Below are 17,220 nucleotides of genomic sequence, written 5' to 3' on the forward strand. Positions count from 1 at the left end.
TAGTATTAAAAACGTAAAATATTTGAGTAGCCGAAGACATAGCCAAAGATTACAGCGCCACAGCACTGGCGAAAATTTAAATTTGTCGACTGGAATTCGTTCAGATAAACGACGCTCTACTGTAATTCTGTTCATTGTTGCCAACATATTGAAATTACAGATTTTGAAAAGATTTTAATAAATAGATATTTTTCACACATTCTTCATCTTTTGAGGGGATAGCATGATGTTGGGGTCACTGATTTTGATCTAACCTGGTGAGGTTGTAGTTCATCCCCAATGTGCCAAGCAGTAAGATGAAACACTCAAAATTAAATGAGAAAATTGAAGTTGAAAGTTGCAAATCACTTAAAATCTTTAGAATTCCCATCATTTGTAGAGTGGCCAGTGGCTTGGTGGGGTGCACTGGTTTCATAGTCATGAGGTTGGTGTTTTGAATTTTGGTGGTATCAATTCCCATCCAAAAACTATAATTTTCACTTTATTCTTGGTATTTTTATACTTATTTAAAAATTATTTTCAAATATTCATGTACTGGTACATATGGGATTTGTACTAACATTTATTTATAATTTATTTGGGAATAGGATTAGCTATAAACAAAATTATTATTATTCAAGGCCAATTTTGTTAATAAAAAAGACATTTTTATTAACATTATTCAATCAGTTTGCTTTTCAGGAGCACAGTTTTGTGATTATATTGTCGTAGAAGCATGTGAAACAATAAACATTTTTACAATGTGCACATTGAATAAATACAGAGTTTTACAATAAGATGATATACTTTCACTGAAAAAACAAACTTGATTAATGTTTAAAAATACTTCTCCATCATCAATTAATTAGGAAAAGAATCATGCGGTACCATATCATATTTGAAAATAGTGCTTAATGTTTTTTCGGCTGCCTTCACAACTTCTGAAATTGATGTGGAACCCTTGGCTGTTTTGATGGCCAGATGGCCAGGCAGATAAGGTGGCATCCTACCGCTCTGGGGGACCTGGAATCGAATCCGAACCGGTCGAAAAATCCCCAGGAATTTTTCAGGGGGGTGGTCCGTCCGGATATGTCAGGCCCCGTCCCTCACCACCTGATTGCCCCATTGTGGGCCTGCTAAAAAGAGGACCTCTTAGTGCCCACAGAGTGGAAAGAGTTAAAAAAGAACCCTTGGCTGCAATTAGGTCTTGATTTTGAAGGATGCTTTTGCAATGTTTAAATTTTGTAGTGTTGTCATGTGATGATTCTTCTACAGAACACATTTCTATTGTTAACATGAGATAATGAAACCATCTTTTCATTCTTTAGCAAACGAGCAAGTGAATAAAAATGTAATTATAGATACATATAGGTTAAACAATGACTTTGTTGGCAGAGTAAGTACAAACTGTACATGAATTGAATGTACAGAAAAGGTTTTGTTTTTAAATAAGTACTATTAGGTAGCATTTGCTTTTGACATTCACTTGTTACTTGAAACAGATGGATTTTATTGTTTTATTACCCTGTTTATTGTTCATTTGTAGTTTTCTAAAATTAAATCAGTTTTTCTCTCTGACAGTATAATAAATTTAAAAGTACCAAGGATAAAGTGAAAATTATAGTTTTAGGAAAAACAAGTAAAACAGCAAAGCCATTCCTGGGATGAGACTGTCTCAGAGCATGAACAACACATGTGCAAATCTTGCACTAGCACCTGTTTGTAGAAACAGTCTCAGCATTTTGTATTTTCTTTTGACCCAATTCTTGGTCCCCTGACTACCTACAAGTCTGGTTTATTTTATGTGCACATGATTTGGGCACCAAATACCCTGTGTCAAATTACAACTCTTGACATGTACTCTTTCATACCTCTAAGGTGTGCAGTTGTTGACAGCAGTGCAATTTTAGAGACAAAACATAGTCTCATCAAAAACTGATACCACCAAGATTCAAAACACCAACCTCATAACTATGAAACTGATATGCCTAGAGTTGCCACCTTTTCAAACTCACTGACCCGGAGGGCAAGTGAGGTTTGTTCGAACAGAAGTTCCTGACGCATGCGCAATGTCATTTTGCAATGCGAAGAATAATGTGCAGTGCATGCCGGTTCTAAATCAGTTACAGTTAGCGACTAGGGAGACTTGGATAGGAGTAACACAAGTGACCTAGTTCTATTGGATATTGGAGGTGTATATGATTACGAATGAATCGTACAAGAAAAAACGACTACCACACTAGTAATTCAGTACACGGGGGAAGAAATATATGTGACGGTTTGCATATAATTTTGTACATATTCATTTCAACTTGCACAACCCAGAGAATTATTAATTAACCCCGGAGCCCGGAGATAACTCACTCAATCCCGAAGTCTCCGGGTCAAACCCGGACAGGTGGCAACCCTAGATATGCCCCAACAAACCACTACAAATGATGAGAATTCTAAAGGTTTTAAGTGATTTGCAATTTTCAATTTTCTCATTAATTTTAAGTGTTGCACCTTATTTCTTGGAACATGTCAGTTGTTGGGGATGCACTATAACCTCACCGAGTCCAATCAATATCAGTGACCCTAACATTAGTGATCCCTTTGTTAGATGAAATTTATTTATAAAGAAAAAATGTTTTCATAAGTAATTAACAATAATACATATTTTGAATCTAGATAATAAAACTGTTAACCATACCTGTTATTTTCTGTAAGTAAATTATATGAATTTAGTTAGCTAATAAATTAGTTTTAGATATTGCTCAAAAGAAATTTTGAAAATTTTTTTTATTGATTTAAAAATGAAAATATGTTAAGCAAGAATATTTTATAAAAAATTTTATTAATAATTACCCACTTGGATCTACTTAATTCAAATTTAAATATAGATATAACATATTTATACATATTTTCTGTTATGATGTTGAACAATAAAATACAAGTAATTTTTTATAATTCAAATGTACAGGTATACCTCGCCTTACGTCAGTAATTGGTTCCAGGAGAACGACGTAAGTCGAAAAACGACGTAAGTCGAATTTACTTGTCTCCGAATCTACTTGTCACTAGGCTAAACCATAAATTACCATTCCTGGTTCTGTATTTTATTTATTAATGCATTTTTAATAATATATGGTTAATAAAAATCTATTTTAAGCTTACAAACAAATAAATTTTAGTTTTTAATATAGTACAGAAAAAAGTATTCTAAATTTACGAATGTATGTACTGTAAATACAGAACATACTCGTATATATTTTAATATGATTTTATGTGCTTTAAACGTTTTTATAGTGATATTACGACTTCAATATTTGTGGCGGACAGACGTAAAGTCGAATAAAATGACTTAAACTTGATTTTTATTTTTCCATATACTTTCTTGACAAACGACGTATAATTGGGAACGACGTAACTCGAAACGACGTAAGTCGAGGTATGCCTGTATTCATTAATAAAAATATTTAAGTTTAAAAACCTGTTTTGAAAAACTGTATTTTGGCCAATAACAAATAATAATGACTATATATTTTGAAAAATTAATTGAAGATGTTTGATTTTATCTAGAAAAAAAGTAGCATGGGGCAGTTGAATCTATAATTATGGTACAATATGTCAACTATTTAAATCAAATTTTTATTGTAACATTTTAACAGAAATATTACAATAAAAAACAAAATTATCGTTTTTGAAATGTAATTTTGTTTCCTTCAAATAAAAAAATGAAATGAAATTATTAAAATTTTTAATGAAAGTAGAATTTTTCATTTCTATACTTCTTTACAGGAATAAATTTAAAAACATATATACTGTGGAAACTTGATTTTCCAAAGTTGATGAAATGCAAAATTTTGGATAATCCAGAAACTCGTTTATTCTTGTGTTTGGTACCCAAAACAAAAATAATCAAGCACTGTGCATTTAAAGTTTCATGAAATCTAAATACTCTATTTGAAAGTAAATTAATTTACTCAAAACATAACATAATGTTATATATGAGTTATTACTATATAAAAATGTATATAAAGCACAAATTTGTAAGGATATATAATAAGCAAACGAAAATATAAAATGGGCAACCCTATTTCTAACTTTTTATATTTTTTGGACATCAATAAATGTACAAACTTTTATTTTTAAATTTTGTTGTTAAATTATTTTTAACTAATTTTAAAATTTTAAATTATAAAAATGATTTGAATATATTTTAATGGAATATTTCTGAATTTTATATAATGAAATATAAGTTGTTTTATAATATTAAAGTAATTAAAAAATTTTAAATTTTGTATTTAAGTTATATAAGTACAATAATCATTAATGCAATGTGTATATTTTCTATATTTTTAAACAATATATAATAAAAATATGCAAAAATCAACATCTTTGCAAGATTTTACAAAATTAATATAACAATACATGTCTCAAATGTAATGATATACTATTATATAGAACTTCCATATTAACTATTAATAACCCAGAGCCAAACCATCAGTTCTAGGATCACATCCAACCCACAGAACATTATCAGAAGAGCTTTCTGATCTATTCCACCAAGTGCCTCGAGTAATGATGTGCCCTCTGCCAAATCGTGTTCGATCAAAACCTTGCACTGGATATTTTATATTATGTCCAAAAGACTGTAATTTTTCTTTTACTTCTGAAGCTATTCCATCTTCTAACCATACTGTATAGGGCTTTCTATAACAAAAATATATTAAAATAAATTAAGTTACAATAAAAATAACATGAAATTGCAAGCACTAAGTTACAAATTTTTAAATTAAATCATAATAAAAAATATTATAAATGAAACAATTCTGGCATGATCAATGTTTCAAACTTCAAATAGTAATGAATATATTACTTAAAAAAAAATAAAATGAGCCATTTAAGACAGGAAAAATGTTGATAACTTACAATTTATATATTTTAAAATAAAATAAAACAAAAATATGATTAATATAATATGACTAATTAGAGAAATAAAGTACTGAAAATAATTAATAATAATTAATAATATTTTGAATTTATAAACACTTAATTTTCTAGCATACTTAAGATTTTATATAAAAACTTCTGTAAATTTTTTTTCATTTGTACTATAAAATTTATTGTTTCACTCTGTACATATTATTATATTTAAAGAAAAAGAAAAACCTTAAAATCACTTATGTCCTTTAAAACTTTATATATAAATTATTTAATTGAAGTTTTTCTTTATTTCTCTATGTAGAAAAATTTTACTTATTTTTCTTTAATAATTAATTAATTTCACATTAATTAATAATAAATTACTGTATTTATTACTGTGAATTAATTTATATTTGATAAATTACTTTTTATAAAGATTAATAAAACAAAAGAAAAACTTTCTTAAATAAGTTTACATTTTAAACTTTAATAATATGTTTGTTTCTGAGAGTATCCCTAATAAACTGTAATTTTTCTTTTTATACATTGTGTATTTAAATTCAGTTAAAAATATGAAAAAATATAGATGTTATCATTATTGAACTTACTCTTGATAGAATTCTGTATTAACAAATAATCTTGGCTTGTCTAAAGCTGTCTGGGGATCCATTCCAAATATCAACATGTTTAACAGCATCTAGAATAAGTCAGCATAAATTCTTAAGTTGATATTTAATGTAAAATTGTTTTTATATAAATATTTTTCAGTTTAATGAAATATAAAGAATTGCAAATATACAAATATCATGATTAAAGTAACTATACTGTATATTCTTTTAGAAATGCTTTCAGATTAATTTCATGAAGCATCAAAGCTTCATGAAATAGAACTTAGATACAATTCAGAAAACAGTATATAAAATTATAGCTTTGCAGATTATAATTTTATATACTGGAACAAAATATATGGACCAGTATGAAAATAATTATTTTTCTTAATATGTTGCTATAAATTAATTGTTATAACTTATAATGTGATTAAATTATTAAAAAAAATTATAAAAACTGCGCTATATTTTTACATCTTTAAAAATACATTTTCTCCAAAAGCACAGGAACTCTGGAAAGTTACTGTTACAGTAGAAAATCTTTAAGTAAAGTTTTAATAAAAGTTTACATATGATACTGCAGTTTTTCCTACAGTAAATTCTGGACATGTCCTCCTAGAGACCTGGCAGGCCAGATCCCATGAGAGAGTATGCAATCAGCAAAGAAGTCTTCCAAAAACTAGTCTGAAAACCAGAATATCTGAGCAAGCAATATCATCATCTACTGCAAAGTGGAAATGTGGTACTTACAGGTCTGATATGCAATGCCATACATATAACTTTAATGTCATTACAAATTTCTCACTGCACAATAAATCTGTGGACACCTTGTATCAGAGGTGGGAGAGTGCTTGGATTTATTGGTGCAAGATAACCAAATTTATTGAAAAATGGGTGCATTGCTTGTTAAAGAAACTTTAATATAGCTGGATAAGCAACCAATAAACCAATAACACAGTATGTTTCAAATGAAATAGGCTATGTCTGTGGATTCTTTATCTAAATTTTAACAATAACTATTATAAATATAAAAATAGTACCTTTAAATAGTACTTTAAATAAAACTTTAAATTTAATAGTACCTTTAAAACCATGTTATAATTGAAAAAAACATTAAAATATTTAATTGTCAATTGTATTCATTTGCTAGAATTATATAAACAAAAACTAGTAATAAACACAAATTCAACATAAATAAAATAGTCAGTTAAATTAAACTAAACATTTTTGGAATAACTTGGCTCCAACATCAGATACTATGCTTAAATAGAACAGTTCATTTACATTTTAAATGTTAACATCTCTTTTGAGTGTAAGAAACAAAGCTTCCATATGACTCTGTTTCCTTACTTTTAATTAGCAAAATACAAAAATAATATAAAAAAATAAAAGTCTATTGGATTTATCAAACTATGGAATTAGTATATCTTAATGATTTTGAGTATGTGGTCCAGCTTCAGAGACTAATTAATAAAAACTTATATCGATTATCACTGAAATAAATTCATATTAAAATTAAGATAGTAATTTTTTAATTTCATAATTTCAAAAAAATAACTAGATTCTGAATAATAATTAAGAAAATAAAAGTATAAATAAATAGTTAATACAATAATAATTATGTAATAGATCTATAAGTAATTATTGATAACAAAATAATTTCTTAAATTCTTACCTGTACTTGTCCTTGTGGTTGCATAAATTTTCCAACTACTCCATAAGAAGCTAATAAATTATTACTTTCAGGTTCAGTCAACATTGCTGGAATAATAGTGTGATAAGGAAATTTTGCTGGTCCAAATACATTTGGATGATCAAATTGCAAAGAAAAATTCAGCCCTCTGTTCTAAAATTTAAAAAATTTTATTAATAAAGATTAAATATCTTCAAACAGGTACATCTCTCTTTGTCTGATCTACAAACATCAAAATACATCTGAAATACTTTCTTGCAACAAATTAATGAAAATGGTTAACAATATATAAAAGCAATTTTTATTAATCAATTTTAATACATCATTCTGTTAACCTTAATTATTTCAATCAAAATAAAAATGCAATAAAATTACATTTAAAGGGAATCCACATCCTTCAGGCACAATGCCAGAACCAAAACTCTGATATACACTACTAATAAATGAACAAGCATTTCCTTCTTCATCTACCACTGAAACGTAAGTGGTATTTGAATCACTGTCAAAAAGATCTCCAGGATGTGCAAGAGATAAAACACTGAAAAAATAAACAACTTCAGATTAAACTGTCAATAAATTAATTTAATACATTATTTAAAATGTAAAAGTCAATTACAAACTACTATTTTAGTTATTTAGGTCAACTCTATTGTTTTATGTTTTACATAATCTATAAATAAACAGTCTCAGTTTCAGAAGTTTAGATGTTTCTGAGAAGACATTAAAAATGTTAATTCAGTGATATTTGAATGCAATTCAAACATTCATAATGTCTTCTCATAAATATCCTCTTATGAGAAACTATCAAAGCAGAGGATACTGGTCAATATAAATCATGTCAATTTTGCTTAATATATAAATATTAATTTATCAAAGTCTATTTAAATAAACATAAAAATTAAATCTGAAAACATTTAATATTTATACCAGGGCTGTGGAGTTGGAGTCGGAGTCGTGGAGTTTAGGTGTTGGAGTCGGAGTCGGTAGATTTTTACGCGACTCCACAGCCCTGATTTATACTCATGCAAGTTAGATGACTCCATGAGAAGACCAGAGAATATGTATATAAATTCTAGAATAGATATATCTATTCTCTGGGCTTCCTGTGGAGGTGTCTAATTTGCATAAGTGTATATATTAAACATCTTCAGATTTAATTTTTAATAAAATATTCAAAATATGTATAAATTCTAATTAAATATCTTCAACTATAAGTTTAAATTAGAAAAAATTTATTTATATATCATATAAATGCTTATAAAGAACAAATAGAATTAAAAGAAAGAAAATATATAAAGAACAATTTTTGTATTATTTTTTTATGTTCTACTTTTGTTTATCATTATAAATTATATCCGGTTAAATCAATACTTGAATTTAAAACGTTTTTGTAAATAGTTAAATAATATTCAAGATAAACAAAACTATTATATAACAATGTTTAAAACTACATCTATTTTTGAAATAAAATCTCCAAACATTAGAACTCTTGTATGAATTATTTATAAACAACTTTTAAAGTACATTTACTAGACCTCACTGTATTCAACTTATTATTTTTATTTATGTTTTTCTCCTTTGACATTTTTGACCACTCATTTTGCCACTTGAGTACTCACCTCATCCATTGAACCAGCACTTCACAAGAGTAATCTGTCAAGAAGAATAACCTTCCACAAGTACTTTCTACAGAAAACTGGCTTCATTTAGGTGTTAGACATGTGAAGGAACCTGCTAAACTCTTTGTAGCTAGTCTGTTGATCAGATATGAACCCAGGACCAACACCAGTGTTCAATGGTTTTATCTACTCAGCTACTAATGGGGCAAAAACTTGTTAAGGACAAAGCTTATATATTTGTATAAAAGAGACTGATGAGACTGAAAAGAGACTATGTACAGGTAAAATAATTTAAGTTGTATTTTTGGACCACTTATATAGAATGTCCTAAAAGTCAATTAATCAAAGAACATGATTGTGTTAGCACATTTGAAAATTTTAAGTGAAAGATTTTATAACTGAAGTTGAATTTTTATCTGCAATAATTTCTGCAGAATAAAAATTATTTGTTATGATGAATTTTTAATCCATTCTATCTTTTGCCTATTGGAAAGAATAAAATAGATTAGGGGTCGGCAACCTTTCAGCAGTATTGTGCCGAACATAAGTTGCAGTGTTATTCCAAGTGTTGACCTGATTCTACCAAGTTTATTATATAAGTTATCAAAATTAGTCTGGTTATAACAGACTTCAAAAATGTATAATTTTGAAGTTAAGTTGTTAGTTGAATTATGTTCTTACATGTGAAGTGCTTGCATAACATGTAGATGCAACACAGAACATAAATGCATGCACTGTAATAGAAATATAAAAACAAGATTAATTTTTAATGTACCATGGCCTTCACTGAACTATGACTTCTGTTTAAATGTGTAATTAATAATATTAAAATATAATTTTTACTACATTTCTATTCAATTAGAGTGCCACTGAAAATCGTCCTGTGTGCCACATTTGGCACACGTGCCGATCCCTAAAATAGACAATCAATATCATCCAGTTTTCTTTTATCTGAACAAAAACAAAATGAATAAAACAAACCTACATTGAATAAAAATAAGGTATTATTAAATAATTAAAAAAAAACCTTGTGTCATAATTTTTAGAATAATCTTCAACAGAAGATATCTTCTCAATAAACTGACCTTTAAGATATCTGCAGCCATTTCAGAAATTAATTTCTATTTAAAAAGTAATTTTCTACTCAATTATTTAAAACTCTAATACTCACTGTAATTTTAATCTAATTACAGTGAAATTCTGCTAACCCAATAAGCTGGCATGTTAAACTTGTCATTGTGGTTATCAGTGCACTGGGTAGGTCTGGAGTTAAGATTTTCATGTAAAAGCACTCAAAACATGCAGTTCTTAGAAAGGAGTATGGGTTCTCCTTCTAGAGATGACAAATGCCAAAAATAACACGATACTGTATTAGGTAAAACTAGTTAGTTCATGCATGATTTTTCCAAAATCATTAGTGCAAAGGTTTGATATGAGAAGCAAAAATAGTTACCATACTTGGAATCAATAATTATCACGAAAACAGCTATAGTACATTACTGTTCATATACTTTGATAATTACAGTTTGCGTGTATTTAAATGCAATAAAAGTATACAAAGCACAAAGTAAGAATAGTGTGTTCTTGTTTCAAGCCAACTCTTGAAGCCTGAAAAAATTGAAATGGTGTGTTAAACAATCATAAAAGGTGAATTTGCAGTTTTACATGCAAAGATATGTAAAATTGTGTCCAGGGAATTGAAAAAAACTGGAGAAACATCCTCCCTCCAATAAAGCAGCATATTTGATAACCCAGCACTACATCATTCCCAATGATGTCAGGTTAACAGAATGTCACTGTATTAATTCTTTTCTTTCAATACACATGGACATGAAGAAGCACAACTTCTTGTAGGTCCATTAATTCTATAATCAGCATATTTATTGCAATTATAGTAAAAATATATAATTTTAGATGTAAAAATAATTTTCTTTATTATATTTTCTTTCTCATCTTTACTTTTCATTTACATATAGCTGTTAGTTCTATTTTAAACAAATTTTCTTTGGTTCCAAAGTAAGACATTCTTGTAGGATATAAAAGGAATCATGTTTACGATTGAGTAATTCTATGAATACTAAACAATAGAACTCTGCTTTTTAAAAGCATTTTTACATTATAATTAATATGTTTTTTGTTATTTGTATAATTAATGAAAGTAACAAATTTATAGCAATTCTTAATTTATGTTGGCTATCAGCCATTAATTACTACATTAGTTCTGTTCCATGCTACAGTCAGTTTGCTTGTTAAGCTGACTACAGCATTGAATGTTTCTGTTTTTGTTGTTCAAAGTGTAAACTGAGAAGCTCGCTTTTATTGTGCAGAAGTACTTTTAAGAAGTATATTTATTTGCAATTCATTCAACAAGAAGAAATAAAATTTGTTTAATTAACACTGCAATAACTTTTGATTATTTCATGAGTTCTATACTTTCAAAAAGTTATTTTAAGAAGTTTCTTTTATTTGAAAATACAATGAATATTGCAGAACATAAGCATTGTAAAGGAATTGTCTTTTAATCTTAATTTTTTGTAAATTTGCTTTTATTTTATTAAAAACATTATTTTATTTCTTCTTTATCCTTCCTTGGATGTGTTTTCTAAATGCTTCTTTTTTTAATAGTCCTATACCTACTTTAAAATATTGAAATATGTTTATTCAAAACATTTTTATACTTGCAAATTTAAAAATAATTTTATTTTAAGACTTTCAGTTTTCGTGTTCGTCTTCCTTATGTAATTTCTTATTTTCTATGAATAGTGATTTATATGTCATAACTTCATATTAAAATATTTCTGATTAAACTTAATTCCGACATGGCAAATAATACTTTTATATACTGTATAAAATTAAGATAATTTGGCCTGTCAGAACTAAATGTAAGTAATCAGAAATATTTTAATAGAAAATTATGAAAAATAAATTACAGATATCCCTCATAAAACACAGTAGTTACATTCTGAAAAAGTGCCATGTTATGTGAATCCATGCTATATAAAACAAAAGACTAATGCAAAACATAGGGTTACATTTCAGAAGTTAGCAAAAGTATACTATTCTTTTTTGTTACTAAGAGAAATATGTTTATTAAAGCAATCAATAATTAATTAACAATCACAATTAAAAGTATTGTATTTTGCATTAATATTAATTTTAGTTAAATGAGGGTGTTTTCTTTTTACAAAGTATTGTCATCTGAGCTTTATTGTAGATCTTGATTAGAAATATTAGCAATGTCTTCATTTTTTTTATTTTTATCATAAAAAAATTTTACGTATGAAAAAATAAAAATATGTTATTAATCGAAAATTTCTTCTAGCGGTTTGCATTTGTTCAGTCAAATATCAAGTGACTTTTTTCCAGAATTTGTCTTTGAATACTGAATCTAGGCAGTATCTAGGTACAAAGTACCTAGATACTGCCTACATACTAGATAGAAAATTTCAATATTATAAACTCCATGGGCAAATTTGAGACAACATACATGCTTGTTTGAATAAATAAAAAAAAATAATCAAATAACAAAGTTTATACTTATAAGTTGTGAAGTTTTGTATGGAGCATTTCCCAAACAGTGTTAAAGTAAAATCAGAAGTTGTGTTGTATGGGATATATCCCCAATTTTCAAATTGTGTTAGAGCAAAACAGTGATGTATGAGGGACACTTGTACTCATAATGTAAATATACAATAGAGATTAAAAAAAGGTTACCTATTAGCTTTGATGACAGATTTCCGTTTACTAGCATAATTTTTATCAAGCAAAACAGATTGAGCTAATTTTGAAATTTTATGATCCGCAATATATTGTCGTCCATCTGCAAATGCTAATCTGAAAGTCTCTGCCAAAGTATGGAGATAGTCTGCTGAATTGTGTCCCATAGCTGAAAATATATACTAATATATACTTATACACTTACACACAAATAAGAGCATGCTCTTACATCTGCCAGCTTGTTTTGGCTTATAAGAGCATTGCACTGCTGTATCAATATAAATTAAATGTAAATGTATAGATACAATAGGTATTTAGTCACATCTCTGTGATAACTATTAAGAAAAATAAAAAACCAAAATGATAAAATGCATCTGATACTATGTTGTGTTTTTTAGGTATTTTGCAGAATACAGTGATGATTTTGTCCCATCTATACAATCATGATCTTATATACATGGAAATTATATATACAGTATATATAAAAATGCATTTTTGGGGGAGAAAATAAGAGAGATTATAATTGTTGTATCTTAAAAAATTTAAGTTATAAAACATAAAAGAAAATTTTAAAGGTATAAGACTAGATAATCACTAAAGTATTTAAAAACCAATTTCTATATAATACATAAAGAATTTATATATTACAAAAAATTAATTTATTTATAACTAATCTGTAAATTATTCAAATTTCAATATAAATGTAAAAAAAAAAGTAATTTAAAAAATCAACTAAATACAAAGACAAAACATACACATACAAAGTCATATATGCTTTGGCAATATCTTATTGCATAATTAATTACTGTAGTTTTTTGATCTAAGCTGATATTTTAAGAACAGTAATATCCAATTAAACAGTATTCTATATTACATGTATATATTAATTTTCTCTACGAATATATACTGTAATGTATTTGTATTGTTTATCTCCTGGTAATGCTCCATGCGGGGCCAGGAATGTACTTGACAGTACATAATAAATAAAAATGAATGAAAAAATGAATGAATGAATTACATGTATATATATAATCAATTAGATATTTGATTTAGTATTCTATATTATACAATAATAACATACATTATTTTAAAAAAATACACTACTGACTGGGGACAACTTCATCGCCCACGATCCCAATGGCACTCAGCCAGCTAACGTAACACCCGGCCAGGTATATATATATATAAATAACAACAACAGGTTCAAGCCCCGTCCCAGGCCAGTTCTTTTATTCCAGAAGGTTCTAAAATTAATTTAATAATTTATTTATTTAATTTTAATTATTAATTTAAAGAGATGGTGCCTAACGCCTACCTCTAATGACAAAAAAATGCACTTTTTAATTTTCTGTTCAAAAATTTAAAAATTATAGTAATTATGTATTCTAATACATTGAGATAAATTATAATTCAGACTTCACCATCCATTATATATACAAAGGTCATATAATTTTATAATTGAATAATTTTAAAATATATATACAGGGTGTATCAGAATAATGTTTTAAAAATTTGGGAAATCGTAGAGGATGAAATTTTGAACGTTTTGATATAAGGAACTCATAGCCGGAAATGTGATATAAAGTTTCTACAGTGGTAGGAAGTGCTTGACCACCCTTCACTTTGGTAGCTATCCTTCCATCCATTGATGTCATGTTATTGTTCTTGACTTCTTCTTCTGGGGTTATGTAAAGTCCCTTGCATATGCAACATCTGTAGGAACAGTTCATGAGCTCACGAAGTGCATCTTTACAGCATTTAATACCATCAGAGGCGAGCGTGGCATCTTACAGAGAGTTGGACAAAACATGGTTCATCATTGCACATTATGTAATGAAGTTGGTGGTTGTCACATTAAACATTTACTCTAAAGTAGTGCAGCCACTGATTCGATGTACAGTTTGATTGTACTCTACTGTTTTGTGAATAAAACTTGTCATAAATACTGTATTCTGCTGTTTCATTCAGTATAACGACTGCAAAGTGCAAAGTACTGTAGAAACTTTATATCACATTTCCGGCTATGGGTTCCTTATATCAAAACGTTCAAAATTTCATCCTCTACAATCCCCCAAATTTTTAAAACGTCATTCTGATACACCCTGTATATAATATGTTATGGATAAAGTCCATGAGTCAGATAATGGTAGGATTAATTGGTTAATACTAACTTCAAGCCTTTTACTTAAAGTAACAATATTATAATTTCAAATTTTATCCATATAAAAATTCTTTATACAAGTCACAAGTGAATTTGAGTTTTTTTTATCTAAACCATTTTGAATAAAATGAGGAAATAATTTAGGGTTTTACTTATGCTGGATAACTTATAACCTTTCTGATGTAGGTTGAATAGATAAATTTTGTTTTTGAACTCAACTAGAATTTATTTCTCTATTGCAAAAAATGAGATGAATTAAAATAAATGTTGACAGTTATTTCACCAAAATATTATCAGATTTAACTAAAAAAAATCATACCTTTAAAGGATGGTATCGGGCATTTATGACCATATATCAATCCTGATGTGCAGTTCTGACATATGGCAATCTTCACTATATTGCCTTCGAACATCTTGGCCAGGTTGGAACCTTTGCCAAAGCCTACAGATAACCGATTCAGTTCCTGTAACACTTGTCTCTGAGTTTGGCCAGCCTCTAATCTCTTGATAATCTTACCACACATAATGTCATCAATATGTCTACTTTAAACCATAATTACTGCCTACAAATAGTCTTTTATGATTACTAGGTGATAACAACATTTGCATATGCAATGCAAAAATGATCTCTTACAACACCAATTGCCCAAAGTGATGAAAAATGCTTTTATATCAATTAGCATAAGAGTAAATTTGCATACTCCTACAGCACTCCCTTCAGAAGTTGTCACAAAGCATTTCTACTTGTGTTTTGTTCCTTTACAGCAGTGACAAATATGTGTACTCATGAATTCCTTAAATTATGGACATGAGTGTACAGTCATGGATTTAAATTCCAAATAATTCAGAATGATAACAATTTAATACACAATCCTAACCAAGCACCTTAATTTGCTGAGATTGTTTACTTTAATACAAACTAGCATTTTCAACCTATTCAATAGGCCATCCTCAAGTTTACATAAGTTTTTGGAACAACAGTTACAAAATGTTCCAAATTAGAACATTGAAAATTTAAGATGAAAAAAATTAATTAACAAATTTTCAATGTTCTAATTTGGAACATTTTGTAACTGTTGTTCCTAAAGTTAAGTAAAATTGAGGATGGCCTATTGAATAGGTTGAAAATGCTAGTTTGTATTAAAATAAACAATCTCAGCAAATTAAGATGCTTGGTTAGGATTGTGTATTAATTAAGTCTCTGCTGAGTGTAGTGTTGTGGTTGGTAATAACAATTTATTTAACACTTAGTCTAAGTAAATAGACACATATACAGACAGGCTTATCACACCAGTGAATGATATTAATTCACAAATTCTTTAATGATAATTAAATAGTAATAAAGGTAAAAAGCATATTATTACATTATAACAATTTATTCTAAATTACTATTATTCATACATATTTTTAGATACAGATTAAAATTGTGTTAAATCATATTGATATATATATATTCCCTTTCACTCAAGTTTTTCATTTTTGATATTTATTTTTCATACATTGTAATCTCAAACAAAGTTACCAATTTTAAATTTATTGACTGAATTTAAGTTTGAATTTCATCCCAAATCAAAATTTATTAATTGAAAATGAATAAAATTTTGACTATCTTGAAAAATTAAAATTATTTATTTTATTTAAGGAACTTTCAAACTGTCGGGCTATAATAGGGGCTAGGAATTAATTAAATACTAAATAATTTGTCTAGAGGCCTGATAATTTGATGGTTTTATAGTCTGATAATTTAGCAGTTCATTTGGCTTGAAATGAAAATTGGGTTTTTGAGTTGATGTTCATATATATTTATTTTACTATTGAAAATTATCATACATGTATAAACATTACTAAGCCTGATGTTATTAATCAAAACCAACTACTGCATAATTAAACTTTGATTAACAACATCAGGCTTAGAGATGTTTATACATGTATATATACACCATGCTGGGGCAAAGTGTTAGCTGGCTGAGTGCCATAGTGGATGATTATAGGTCATGGGCATAGGAGTCATCCCCAGTCAGTACCATGAGTAACCATGGATGGTTATATCTAAAATTAAATATGTCTGGAAGTAAAAAGTTGCACAGAAGTCCAGTTAGTGTAACTGGCAATGCATCCACACAGTAAGTGGAAGTTGCAAGTGATAGTCCTGCTCTGGCAGATTCTTTTCTTCCAGAATATTCTAAATTATTTAATAAATATTAATTTAATTATAATTATTAAATTTAATAAGAGATGGCACCTAACACCTACCTCTAATACCAAATTACTTATAATTTAATTATTAATAGTAGCGGAAAAATAGCCCAATTAATTATGGTGATCATTTGGCTTCAAAAACAATCATAAACAAAGAAAAATAAATATTGAAAATAAGACTATGAAATAAAGGATAATTCAAAAATAAAACTTTAAAACTTTGAAAGCATTTTAATTAGAAGTTTAATGAGAAGACTTACAGAATCAGTTGTAAGGATGCTGGCCTCCAGGGACTCTACCTGACTATGGTCTGTCTTGATGGAAGACAGAAAACTC

The 17,220-nt window shown here is 27.8% G+C and overlaps 1 protein-coding gene across 1 annotated transcript in view; it reads right to left on the reverse strand.

The window, feature by feature from the left end:
* Window positions 1-4,312: 4,312 nt before the first annotated feature.
* LOC111635031 (glutathione hydrolase-like YwrD proenzyme) overlaps window positions 4,313-17,220 on the reverse strand; it is a 30,056-nt gene continuing 17,148 nt past the window's right edge. Inside the window, exons 6-10 of the mRNA XM_023379877.1 lie at window positions 12,522-12,693; window positions 7,564-7,726; window positions 7,171-7,341; window positions 5,496-5,584; window positions 4,313-4,674 (exon numbers count right to left, since the gene is read on the reverse strand). Of these exons, the coding sequence (XP_023235645.1) occupies window positions 4,443-4,674; window positions 5,496-5,584; window positions 7,171-7,341; window positions 7,564-7,726; window positions 12,522-12,693 (827 nt within the window). The 3' untranslated portion in view covers window positions 4,313-4,442. The remainder of the gene's footprint in view (window positions 4,675-5,495; window positions 5,585-7,170; window positions 7,342-7,563; window positions 7,727-12,521; window positions 12,694-17,220) is intronic.

The sequence above is a fragment of the Centruroides sculpturatus genome, unplaced genomic scaffold, assembly GCF_000671375.1.
Source record: "Centruroides sculpturatus isolate CEXI.00-Female unplaced genomic scaffold, Cexi_2.0 scaffold698, whole genome shotgun sequence".
Classification (NCBI taxonomy): domain Eukaryota; kingdom Metazoa; phylum Arthropoda; class Arachnida; order Scorpiones; family Buthidae; genus Centruroides; species Centruroides sculpturatus.